We start from the raw sequence: 12326 nt of genomic DNA, 5'->3' as shown, positions 1-12326 counted from the left end.
CCGCATTTTCAAAAAAGTTTCTCAATCCTGTAAAATTTGCTTTGCCAAAGTTGTATCTTCCCTGTCTATGAAGCTCGTCTCTTGGCTCGACGTTTCCTATTAACATCTGGAACTCAATGACCACGTGATCACTTTTCCCAAAGGACAGAGATATTCCAATGATTCTATTACATCAGGTTCTTTGGTGAACAGTAAATCTAACCTTGCTGGTGTGTCCTCACCTCGAAACAGTGTCTCTTCTTTGACCCACTGCGTCATCACATTATTCATTATTATATTTAATAACATAGTACCCCACGAATCCTCGCCGCCTCCCGAGTACCATTCCTCCCAGTTCACCTCTTTACAATTAAAGTCACCCACCAAAATTATATTATTGCTTTTCTCAATTATTTTTTGCAAGTAGCTAGCCATATCTGACAACATCTCATGGTATTCGTCATCCTTCCATGCTCTCGTCTTTGGGGAACATACACTACCGCCATATCTCTCTTAACATTCTCTCCAGTTTCTAATTTCATATATATCACTTCAGCCCTGCCTTCTCCCATTTCCACAGTATCTACATTTATGTTGTTCTTCACTGCTATCATCACTCCTCCTCCCTTTTTTCTTTTCTGTCTTTTCTCCACAGTTTGTATTTACCATCTCCCAAATGAACATCAATATCTTCTCTTAATTTGGTCTCTACAAAGCACATGACATCAGGTTCATGTTCTCTCAAGAAATCATTAATTTCGATCCTTGTCGATATGAAACCATCAACATTAGTATATATCACCTTCAAATTATTTTTGACATTATTAATACCCTCTTCTCTCCTACTCTCTGTCCGTACCACTTCCTCAACTTCTGATCTTTCACAACCATCCCCCCTAATTTCCTTCACTTCTATTTCCTTAAATACCATTTCCTTACTTTCATATCCAATACTCTCCAAAAAAAAGTATTACGTTCTTCCTCTGTCCTCTTATCATTTTTTTCCTTTACTTCTTCCTTTAATGATTTTAAAGCTTCTCTTTCTTCTTCATTCAGATCTTTTCTTATTATAATATTTTCCATCCCCGCCTCTTTGCTTAATTTCCAGTGTAATGCTATATGTTAGGAGTGTAATGCTATATGGTAGCAAGACCTGGGGAGTAAAGAAGGAGGATATTCGCAGGCTCAGACGCACAGAAATGACAATGATTAGGTGAATGTGTAATGTGTCCCTGCGTCCAAGGTCTGGGGGGGGCTGGGTTTACGATGGAAGAGTTGAGATGTAGGATGGGACTGGAGTGTATTGGTGTTGTGATGAGGAGAGTTAGATTGAGATGGTTTGGGCATGTGGAGAGGATGGGGGATGATAATTGGGTGAGGAAGGTGAGAAGTGTTAATACTGAGGGTGGGGTTATGAGGGGTAGACTAAGAAAGACATGGGACGAGGTCATTAAGTATGACCTCAGGGTCAAGGGACTGCACAGGGAGGCTGCAATAGATCGTGCAGCATGAAGAGCCGCCATTAGGTGACCAAGGACAACGCATGCAAGCATGTTGGAGCCTTAAAAACAAAACGAAACGAACAAACCACCACAATTACTTTATGTTTTTTTTGGGGGGGGGCAGGGGAGGGAAATCCTTGTTACCTGCCCACTTTACCTGCCTATCGACGTAAGTGTGTACCTGTCAAAGATTATAGCATATTTTCTTCATTCTTATGTATTTCTTTGTAGATTTTATATCTCTGAACTTATGGTAACACTCCTTATCACTTGTTTATAGTTTCAGCTCTACCTGCAGGAAAAGTAAGTAAAAATAATTTAGGCTATTTTGCCGTTACAAATAATATTTATTTATATTGTGAAATGGTTTCCTGTAAGCCAAGAAACCATTTACAACGCTGGGTGGTAACCATATAACCAAACCATACGTGCTCCCTACGTGTCAAGTGGGTTGGTGGAGGGTTAGTGCCCCTCCCTGTAAAACAAATAACTCAGAGTCAAATGGCCACCCCATGTGGGATTGTGGCGTCTGGCAATAGATAGATAGATAGATAGACTTTTTTTCAGACATACATAAATATTTAACTGTCTTTATTTGAATCCCACTCGAAAAAGAAATTTTATTTTCCCGTGCTTGATTTGACAGCTTGGAGGAGAGGGGAGGGGAGGTTACATGAGGGGAGAGGAGAGGAGGGGAGGGGGTGGGAGGTATGAGGAGGAGAGAGGAGGGGAAGGGGAAGGAGAGGGAGGGGATGGGAGGTATGAGGAGGGGAGAGGAGGGGATGATAATGTTTACTACAGTGAGTCCTCAAAATACAAAAACTCAATGTATGAAATTCCGATGGTACGAAAGCGATGAATGTAGGACAAATTCCACAATACGAAAGTATCTGTCTCGATGGTACGAAAAGCAATACGAGAGGAAATACGGATAATTCAAAATGGGCGCGCTGCACAGCGCCGCACTTGCTTGCGGCGAGAAAACGAGCTAACCCCTCTCTGGTAAACACATTTTCGCGTGCTTCTCAGTCAAGTCACATCCGTCTTCTCCTCTCAGCTTCGCTGTACGTTACGCAGTTTTTCACTGTTCTTCCTTGTTTTGTATTTTTGCCATGCCTCCCAAGCGCCCTGCATCATCTCCAGCATCCAGCAAATCAGCTGCCAAGAGGAAACAGCACCATACTCTGACTCTGGAGAGGAAATTGGACCATCAACAGCTTCAGAAACACCTGCACCAGTCAAGGAAGTACCAGAGGTGTAATAGGGTCCCACCATGTGACTTAGCACCACATCAACGACACGAATCTCCAGCCACAGCACAGGTCTATATTTAACCGTACAGTGTACTAATACTACAGTAATTAGTAGTAGGTTTTATTTTTTATGTCTGTACAATAGTATAGACACAAGGACACAAGTCAAAAGTGAGAGCAGTGGAAATGAGTTATTTAAGAGGAGCCTGTGGAGTCACATGGAGAGACAGGCTGACGAATGAGGATATAAAGGAGCGTTGTGGTGTGGGTGTGGATGTGATAGGAAGCGTTATGAGGAACACACTGAGGTGGTTTGGCCATGTGGAGAGGATGGAGGGTGAAAGACTGACGAAGAGAGTGTATGTGAGTGAGGTGGAGGGGGGAAGAGGGAGGGGGAGGCCAAGGATGAGATGGAGGGATGGGGTGGAGAGGTATATGAGAGAGGGGGGTGTGAGTTGGGAGCAGGGCAGTGAAATGGAGGGGGACAGGGCGACTTGGAGGCGATTTGTTTGTGGCCACCCCAAATGGGATTGAGGCATCTGGCAATAGATAGATAGATAGATAGATAGACAATAGTATAGTACTGTATACATGTATTGCCTACTTCTAAATAGGAGGGGTAAAGTTTAAGTGGGGGGTCCAATGGGGTCCTGGAACACATCCCCCCCTTTATATGTACTGTATATTTCAATGGGGAAAATCATTCCGATATATGAAATTTCGGATTACGAAAGTTTTTTGGGGTCCCTATCCCTTTCATATTTTGAGGACTCACTGTATTTATCATTTTTGGGGGGGTTCGTGACCATTTTATTTTTTTCTAAGAAGTTTACAATGCTCTATAACATCTATACACACCAAAAAATATTGATTTTGGTGATTTTTGTACGTATTTTTTAGAAGAAAACAGGTGCGACCTGAGTATTTTCTTTCTCGCACGGGCAGCAACGGGTAACTATAATCAACTTTGACTGGCCATAGCTCGGTAAATTTTGGGTCTAGGAGGCTGGGGTTTGTATTTCCAGGTGTGTAAATTCAAGCTCTATAAATCGGGCATAAAACTTTTAACCTTTGAGAAAGTCGAAAAATACACCTGTCTTGGCATCCTGTGGGGTAGTCGAGGCTGGAGAATTGCGTACCAGAGGGGTTAATCAACAAAAAGAGAAATAAAATTATATACACTGGTGAATTAACTGGAATATGTCAAAAGATATTCTGGCCTTAGCTATATTACATGTATAACAAAGTAAGGATAATGGAATAAAACTCGCTTGGAAAAAAGGAAAGGTGGAATACTGAGCTTTTATTCTGTTTTTTAGACATTTACAGGACAAAACACAAATGAGGAGGGGGAAAAGATAACGTTGGGGATGACATGAACTAAAGCCGAACAACAGTCTAGGCCTACCTTCTCTTTGTTGTGTTGAGCGAGGTGAGGGTATCGCGCCATCACCTGGTCCAAGGGCATGGTGGCCTCACGGTAAAGGTCCTGTACGTCCTCACCCTCTGAATCAGAGTCGTCATCCCCCCCTATAGACGGGAAAAGTATGTATTAGCCTCCTTGTCAATGATCATGTCTTTCATTCTACTCTTGCTCTACGTGGTATGAGGTACAATGAAAGGCTGCACATGTCTGGAGGTTTTCTACATGGCTTTGGGGAAACAACCTCAACCAGCAAAGCAAACAAGTCATGCACTTGTTGGATACTCTTCCACTAGATTATACATATGCATACCCATATAGAAATGCACTAGTACACATACATACACACACACACACATACATACAAAGAGGTATACAAAGGCATGAGGTTATTAGAGTTATGGAATGGGGAATGAAACCAGTGCTGAATAGTAAAAGGTGGTGAACTTCATATCTGATGAACTCAGATCATGTGCTATGCTGCATGCTAAAACTGAATATCAATTTTTACCATCTGGCTTCGTCAATGTCTGTATATCTACCTCACCCTCTTCGAACTAAACCTCTCTGCTGAAATATGAAAAACAATGAAACCATAAACAGCCTCTGAAATATCCAACTCACCCTGTTCTTCCTCATCCTTTGTGCCGGCAATGATCTTCAACTCGGAGATCACATCAGGGCGCACCAGGGTGGCATCGAGGCCCATGAATGTTTCAGTGAGGGCATGGGGAAGGTTGCCTTCTTTGTATGCTTTGGTGCTCTTCAGATAATCCGGTAGTTTGAGCGCCGTGTACGTTGATACCTCATGCCCCCCATGTCCATCATAAACAGCGAATACATGTGTGTCATCATCAAAGTCCAAGATGGAGTTGTGAGCATCCTAGAAATAGACACAGAGATCAATAATATTATGGTCAACAGCTGAGAGAGAAAATGCTTAAGAGTTCGTCCTCACCAAAGACCAAGATGCTATAACCAAAATTATATCATTACCTGTATTCTAGTGATACAACTTTGCACATAGCTGAGCCAAATTCATACACATGTTTAGGTCTGACTGAATATACTGTGCTGTATGGTGTGTTCTGGTGCATAGATACATTATACAGACACACATACTGGTATACCCTATACTGTACTGTTTATTACAAATGTATCAGGTAAGCCTACACATGAAACTCCCTGAAAAGGTATGGAGAAAAAAAAAAAAAAAAAAAAAAAAAAGGTCACAATGGTAACTTTATAAGAATAAACCACTAACCCTTTCAGTTCAATGACATAATTATTTCATTCTATCACCAGGGAGGTCTATTCAGCTTGACACCAATCTCACAGAAAATTGCTAGAAACAGTCTCCACCACTCTGGGTGCATCTTTTGTATTGCCATGACACTTCAAATTTTCAGTAAATAAACAAACTGTGGTAAACTTGACTAATGGTATAAAATCGGCCAAAAACTTAACACATACCGGTACTAATACATCTTAAAAACCACTTATTACAAGATGTTTTTCTACCCGACACCTGAAACAACTTATAAATGTCTGAAAATGCCTACACTTAGTATGAATGGAAGCACAAGCCAACTTTACCCAATCAGTTAATTTTACTCCATGTGGCACATGTATGAGGGGGAACGAAGTTTGTCACCACAGGAGGTAACAACCCAGAAGTCCTCATTTGTTTATCTAGGAGACATTATAGTCCGATGTGCCATTATGCAGCACAAACGAACGACCATTAAACAAGGTCAATATTGCTGTCTCCATTTATCAAACTATAATACCCATAACCGGTTACATTTCTCATTACTGTGGCCTCGTCTGGTGACATACTTATCCTTATACAGTGTTAATATACAAGACTGAAACTACAATTATCAATAATCCAAATCTGTCCTACCATACACACCTATTCTTGATATCCTTTAACATGTATCTAGGGCTTCAGACTAAATATGTGGGAGGCTGAGAACTGTTACATATACAGTATATCTTTGTTGTATGTTAAGTCTTTCACTGATACAGAGGCACTTCAATTTTATTTTCCAGCTCAATTCAAACTACATGTATATCATTCATCTCTGGAAAATATGGGCATTTGCAGGGTTAGGTGAGAAGTTTGAGCTACCGGTATCTCACAACAATTTCCCACAGCAAAACCCTAGTAAAAGACAGTAAGTCAATTCACCTATAGGAAACAAAAGGTTTAAATAACAATGCAACTTCTTTCATACAGCTGGTGCTCTACACTTATGGAAAATAGGGAGCATTGGAAGTTTAATTAGGAACCAATCTTTTTATTTAATTTACTATGCCACCCCGTCTGGGATACATGGCGTCTGGCAATGAATGAATGAAAAAAACTATGGCTTTATAGGTAAAACAAAAATAAATAAAAAAAAAGAAAATGCCACCCAACTTTCATTGGCAACCCTTTCATTTCAACTGCTAAGGTATGGACTTAACTGAATAAAAAGACTGCAATGAAACTTTACTAAGCAGCCTTTCTATTTTACTTACAATGATCCTAACTAAAAAGAAAATAAGTCAAAAAAAAAAAAAAATTGTTTAGGCTCTGAGAATTTTACTTTTTTTGTGGGGGGGGGGGTGTTATTTAATGTTGTGGGCAGTTGGAATCCTCTTATCAGAAATCAATAAGCTCATGTATACCCACATAAGATGTATTATGAGTGGGAAGAGGTATTTTGGTGAGGCATGGGGATATTAAATGATGTAAAGAACTGTACTGTACTGTAATGTGTATTCGGTACTACATTATGATCTCTCGGTCTGGTTAGATGAGGTTAATTTCTAAAAACGTTTCTGACCACTTTAATATCAACTCATAAAGGGGGGAAAAAAAGGTGAGTGAAAAAGAGAAACTGCCAAAAAGTGCCAGTAAAACAAATATTAATCAGGTGCAACACAAAAAAACACCATACCCCTACCCATATAACCTTCATTACATAAAGCAAAAAAAGCAGAGAGGGTGTAGAACATCACAAATATTAGATAAACAATATACCAATGCTAGTTACCTCTCCATTACATATATATTTCACATCTTATACAAATGGTCATCAAAATCATTCAAAACAATAAATAAATGCATTGGGCATCAGTAATTACATGGCGATACATGGTTGTAAACAAAAACAAAAAAAAAAACTACCCATTATAAACTTAGCAGTGCCCACGAAAATTAGACTGAAAAGCGTGAGATAAATGTGAAAAAGGTGGGAGGGGTGGAGAGGTAGGTCAAACTAAATAGTGGGGGGAGGAAATTCGGGCAGACGGGTCACGTAGTAAACAAATATCAGTGCTGCCAAATACACTCACACAGGCACAAAATGCAAAAAGGGTACAAACTAGCTCGAAAACGTAATCAAAGGGAAGTAAAACTGAGAGGAGTGGGATGGGAGAGGCAGGCAGCATGACAAAGGCGCCAACCTACCTCCTGTGAGACCCGCCAGCCCTGCATGGACGAGGCGCCATAGCTAAGCCACTCGCCATCTTTATCGCTACTCAGCTTCTCCGTGACCGGCTCTGATAGGTACGCGCCCATTTTGACCCGGGATGTCCAGCAACCACATGTATCACGCTAGAAAATAGCACGGTAAATATCGGGATGGGGAACACACACACGCCACCCGGCACTCACACCACTTGTCTGCCTCTTTCTCCTGGGTGGGATGAAAGCAGTGTTGCCATGTCCACCGGGAAAAAACTCGCCCAGTAGCCATAAAAACTAGCCCAGTCACTCCAATCCTAGTGTGTAGCTTTAACCATATTCTAATAGTATTTTTATCGTTTATTTTTGTCATTTTAGTATCTGTAATGTGGCCCAGAGCCCACGACGGTTTTAAAATCTTCCTAAATTAATATATCTCAAAATTAGCCCCCCAAAAGCCCAGTCACATTTCTGTCCCTCTGTCACAGTCTAGCTTTCGGCTTATTCCAATGGTATTCTTGTGACATTTTATGTAGTACCGTCAATGTGGTAAAATAGTAAAACCAGTAAGTATCCACAGAAACTATACTCCATTTCACCAAGTCTGGCACCATCAGTGATGTCCTCAGCGCCTGTAGTGTTGATGTAAATCCTCAGCACTATGTAAACCTTTATGTTTTGCCTTGACAACCAACACATAAAAGCAATACAAAAAGGTATATTCAGTACTGAGGACCTTTATCAATGCTACAGGTGTTGAGGACATCACTGATTGTGCCAGACTCGGTGAAACGGAATTTAGACCAACGTAGCCCAGTCACTGGGGCCTTCAAGTACCCTTACTCGTATTCTAATAGCCTAATATTTATCCAGACAGTAACATAACAGTGACCCTATCACTGTAATCAGCTGTTCTTCCATCAATGTCTAGCTTAAGCCTTACATTTATCCACAGGAGAGTTACTGATTCAGTGTGTGGATGAAGAAGACTTCGGGAATGGAAAAATGGTAGTAACAGGAAGGTATACTCAAAGTATATAGACTCTATATACTTTGGGTATACTTGGGTGCCAAGTCTAGGGCTAGAAAGGAGGTATGCAGAATAAAATCTGAGTCTTAGAGACTGGATAACCAAACAAAAAAGGCTGAAAGGAAGAATATGGTATTTAAGGTGGCAAATCAGGTGAAGAGGGGAAAACAGGGATATCATAGCTGAGTAGTGTGTGAAGAATGATGAAGGAAATATAGTGGTGAACAGTGAGGACATTAATGACGCATGGAGAAGCATTATAATCGGTTGCAGAATGAAGAGTCTGACTGGGACAAGGAAGGTTTGGAGTTAGCAGATCCAGTGTTTGGTCCTTGGCCTTTGATTAGTGCTGGTACTGTAAGCAGGGCAATAAGCAGGATCTAAGTGGGGAAGGCGGAACGTGTGTCTTGGTTGACTGAAATGCCGTAGGCCTCAGATGTAGGAGTAGGTTTAGCCGCTGATTTGATAAATATGATTATATGAGTGTGTTGTCCCAAATGACTGGATGAAGAATGTGATCGTAGATTTGTACAAGAGGAAGGGTGATGCCCTGGGAAGGCGAAATTATAGAGGCATATAACTTTTGGGTCAGATAATAGGGGTAATAGAGAGTCCTAGTTGGTATATATGATTAGAGAAAGAGTGAATGTTGATGAGATGCAGTTTGGGTTTATGCCAGGCAATGGGACCACTGATGCCATATTCATTGTTCGACAGCCTCAGGAAAAATATATAAGAAAGAAAAGGGATCTGTACTTTATTTTTGTTGATTTAGAGAAGGCCTTTGACAGAGTCCATAGGTAGGTGAAGTGGCCAATGCGAAAGCTTGGGTTCGAGAAATGGCTGATTAAGTTATTATGGCGATGTATGTGAGTGCTTGCATCCTGGTAAGAGCGAATGGAGATTAGAGTGATGTGTTTTCCATGAATTTTGGTGTGCATCAGGGGTCAGTCTTGAGCCCCTTATTGTTTGTCATAGAGCTTGAAGCCCTCTCACGTCGTGGCTTCAGAAATGGACTTCCATGGAAGACGTCGTGTGCTGGCGACTTGGTGTTGACTGCAGAGAATGAAAGGGAGGAGGGGGAAAGATTTAGGAAATGGAGAGACGGAATGGGTCACAATGGTTTGACAGTAAATACGGATAAAACAAAAATGATGATGTCTAGAGCTGGTAGCGGTACTATCGAAGTAGAAGGAATGTGGCCATGTGCGGTTTGCCACAAGGGTGTTGGAAGTAACTCCACCTTGTGTATTGTTTGTGAAAAGTGGGTGCATCAGAAATATAATGGTATTGGAGGTAGACTGCGAGATGATGCTGATTTCGTGTATACGGTGTGCCGGGGAGAACGTGTCAAAGACCTCAGGGATGAGACTGAAAAGGAAAGCTGCGAGAAATAGACCAGCGTGGAAAACCGCCATTAGTTGACCAAGGCCGATGCATGAAAGCATGTTGGAGCCTTCATAAACGAAGCGAAACAAAATAGACACTATAGGCCTAATAGCCCGTCACCTCGGTAGTCTTATTATAGGTTATCCAGAGACCAGCCTAAAGTAGTCCACACTCGTACCACCCGTCATTCTACTAGTGTATAGGTTTATCCTTATTCAAACAGTATTCGTAGTGTCGTGATTTTTTGAAATAGCGTTATTGTGGTATCTTTAAATCAACTCCAAGGCCGCTTCCTTTTCAAAAATCATCCCACAGTAAGCCTCACAACTCTAAAAGTAGCCCATCACTCTTTACCACCTGTCTTGTCAATGCCTAGGTTTATCCGTTTTTCGATAGAATTCTTAATATCGTGACTTTTTTTAATATTGTCAGTGTGATACCTGTAAATTAACCCAAACTGCACCTTTCCAAAAATCTTCCCGTCTTCAAAACTAGCCCAATGATGCGTCAAAACTACAACCTTGGCAACTCTGGATGAACCTGCCTTCAACCATTCATTCATTACTGCATTATTTACATGAGCATTCTTCAAGTATAACAAAATGCTCTCAGAAACAAAAACAAAAATCGGTTATTAAGGATAATTGCTGCTGATAAAAACATCATATAGCAATTACTTATTCTTTTTTTTTATATATATAGAATAGGAGTGTTCCTGTCCATATTTCTTCAACAAATTTTAGATTTCTATGCTTAGATCATTGTCTAAAAGATCTTCCTATGAGTAATGCATTCATATATCTTAAATAGGCTACAAAATATTGGCTCAATTTTGTGTAATAATTGGAGTGTTCCATTGAAACGCTCCGGCTACAGGTGCCAGGTGGTTATATAAACAAGAACGCAGCCCCATTGACGCCATGATATCGCCACCTTGATATACCACTGCTTTCTGTCATCTGCATATTAATGAGCTGCAGACGTAAATTTATTCCAGTATAGCTCCATAACATGAATTCGGCAAACTATTTAATACTGTATGTAGATCCCCCTCCCCTCTTCCTTTGACAGTGTGGAGCATCAGTTAAATAAATCGTCTGATACTTTTGGTGCTACCCAGAAGAGTAAAGTTGCTGGTAATCGTATTGACTCAGGCTCCTAGGACTTGCTTTCTGCTGAAGATAATTTATAATCGTCTAGAACTTGTCAGAGCGAAGGTAGCAGTCATAATGAAAATGCGTCATCGTATTTAGGCAACTCGTCTTTCCATGAACCCTGTGGACTGCAGGCTGAAGCTGCCCCTTCCCTGCAGGCTGCAGCCTACCATCCTTTCCGGAGACAGGGAGGGAGCCGAGGGGCGTTTTGCTAAAGCGTCTTCCTTTTGATAATGTATGACTGATAGGTAACCATGACCCTTCGCGGCACTTTTCTTGACGATTAATATTGGATTATAACATTTTGTAATGCTATCCGTATCGCTCAAGCACTGAATGAGTCGCTAAAAAAGGTGATACGAAGTAGAATAAATCGATAAGAAAGAGGTTCTACGATTGCACGCAAACCAATCGAATATGGATATTAATGATGAAAACGAAGTAACAAAGGAGACTCATTCGTACCTCATGCAACACGAACGTTCTGCCAGGTGAAAATAGGCCGAGTATAGTAGTCAAGGAGACTCACTCGTAATTACAGGAGTTTGAATAAATCCCGCGGCAGTACGCCATTTTATCCTATCGCGTCTCTTCTCATCTCTTTGTATCGACCGGATTAACATGTAAGTTCACGCCGTTATTCACGCGATTTATTGCTTTTACCCCACTCCAAAATCCAAATCAACTCGGAAAAATATTATCTTTTCTTTTTTTGTAGAATTTTGAGAGGACGTCTTGGATCCTGACTGTTCGAATATGCCAAAGTTTGAGAAAAATAAAAGGGCGAAATTTCCTCCTTCCTGACGCCGCGCCGCGAACCTCACCATTTTACCGTGAAAATCCTGGCTAATTTCACCTCCAGAGAACTAGAAATTTTGGTAAGCCTTTTTCCCATATAGTCTAGAGGGAGTTGGGAATTTTCGATGACGGGAAAAGAACTGACAAGTTAGTTAAAAGTGTGAAAATAGGGAGAGTTTTGTTAGGGGTGGATGTTGGTAATGGCTGCCAGCTTCGGACACCCTGACGTGTTTCAGACGCATAAAATAACTTTGCCTTTACTTGACTTTACCCGAAGCTGGTGATTTTGACTACTTTGACCTATTGCACAAGGATCCTGTTGCTCTTGAATGGACATAAGA

At 41.0% G+C, this 12326-nt stretch overlaps 1 protein-coding gene across 1 annotated transcript in view; it reads right to left on the bottom strand.

Annotated features, from left to right (window-relative positions):
* Nucleotides 1–7811, bottom strand: part of LOC145390767 (protein phosphatase 1G) — a 36853-nt gene extending 29042 nt beyond the window's left edge. The window contains exons 1-3 of the mRNA XM_080265572.1: nt 7618–7811; nt 4782–5040; nt 4143–4264 (exon numbers count right to left, since the gene is read on the bottom strand). Of these exons, the coding sequence (XP_080121698.1) occupies nt 4143–4264; nt 4782–5040; nt 7618–7728 (492 nt within the window). The 5' untranslated portion in view covers nt 7729–7811. The remainder of the gene's footprint in view (nt 1–4142; nt 4265–4781; nt 5041–7617) is intronic.
* Between the last annotated feature and the right edge of the window lie 4515 nt (nt 7812–12326).

This window comes from Coenobita brevimanus, chromosome 2, assembly GCF_032717465.1.
Source record: "Coenobita brevimanus isolate Jiangsu-jjx chromosome 2, ASM3271746v2, whole genome shotgun sequence".
NCBI lineage: Eukaryota > Metazoa > Arthropoda > Malacostraca > Decapoda > Coenobitidae > Coenobita > Coenobita brevimanus.
This window is presented reverse-complemented; position numbering and strand designations above follow the sequence as displayed.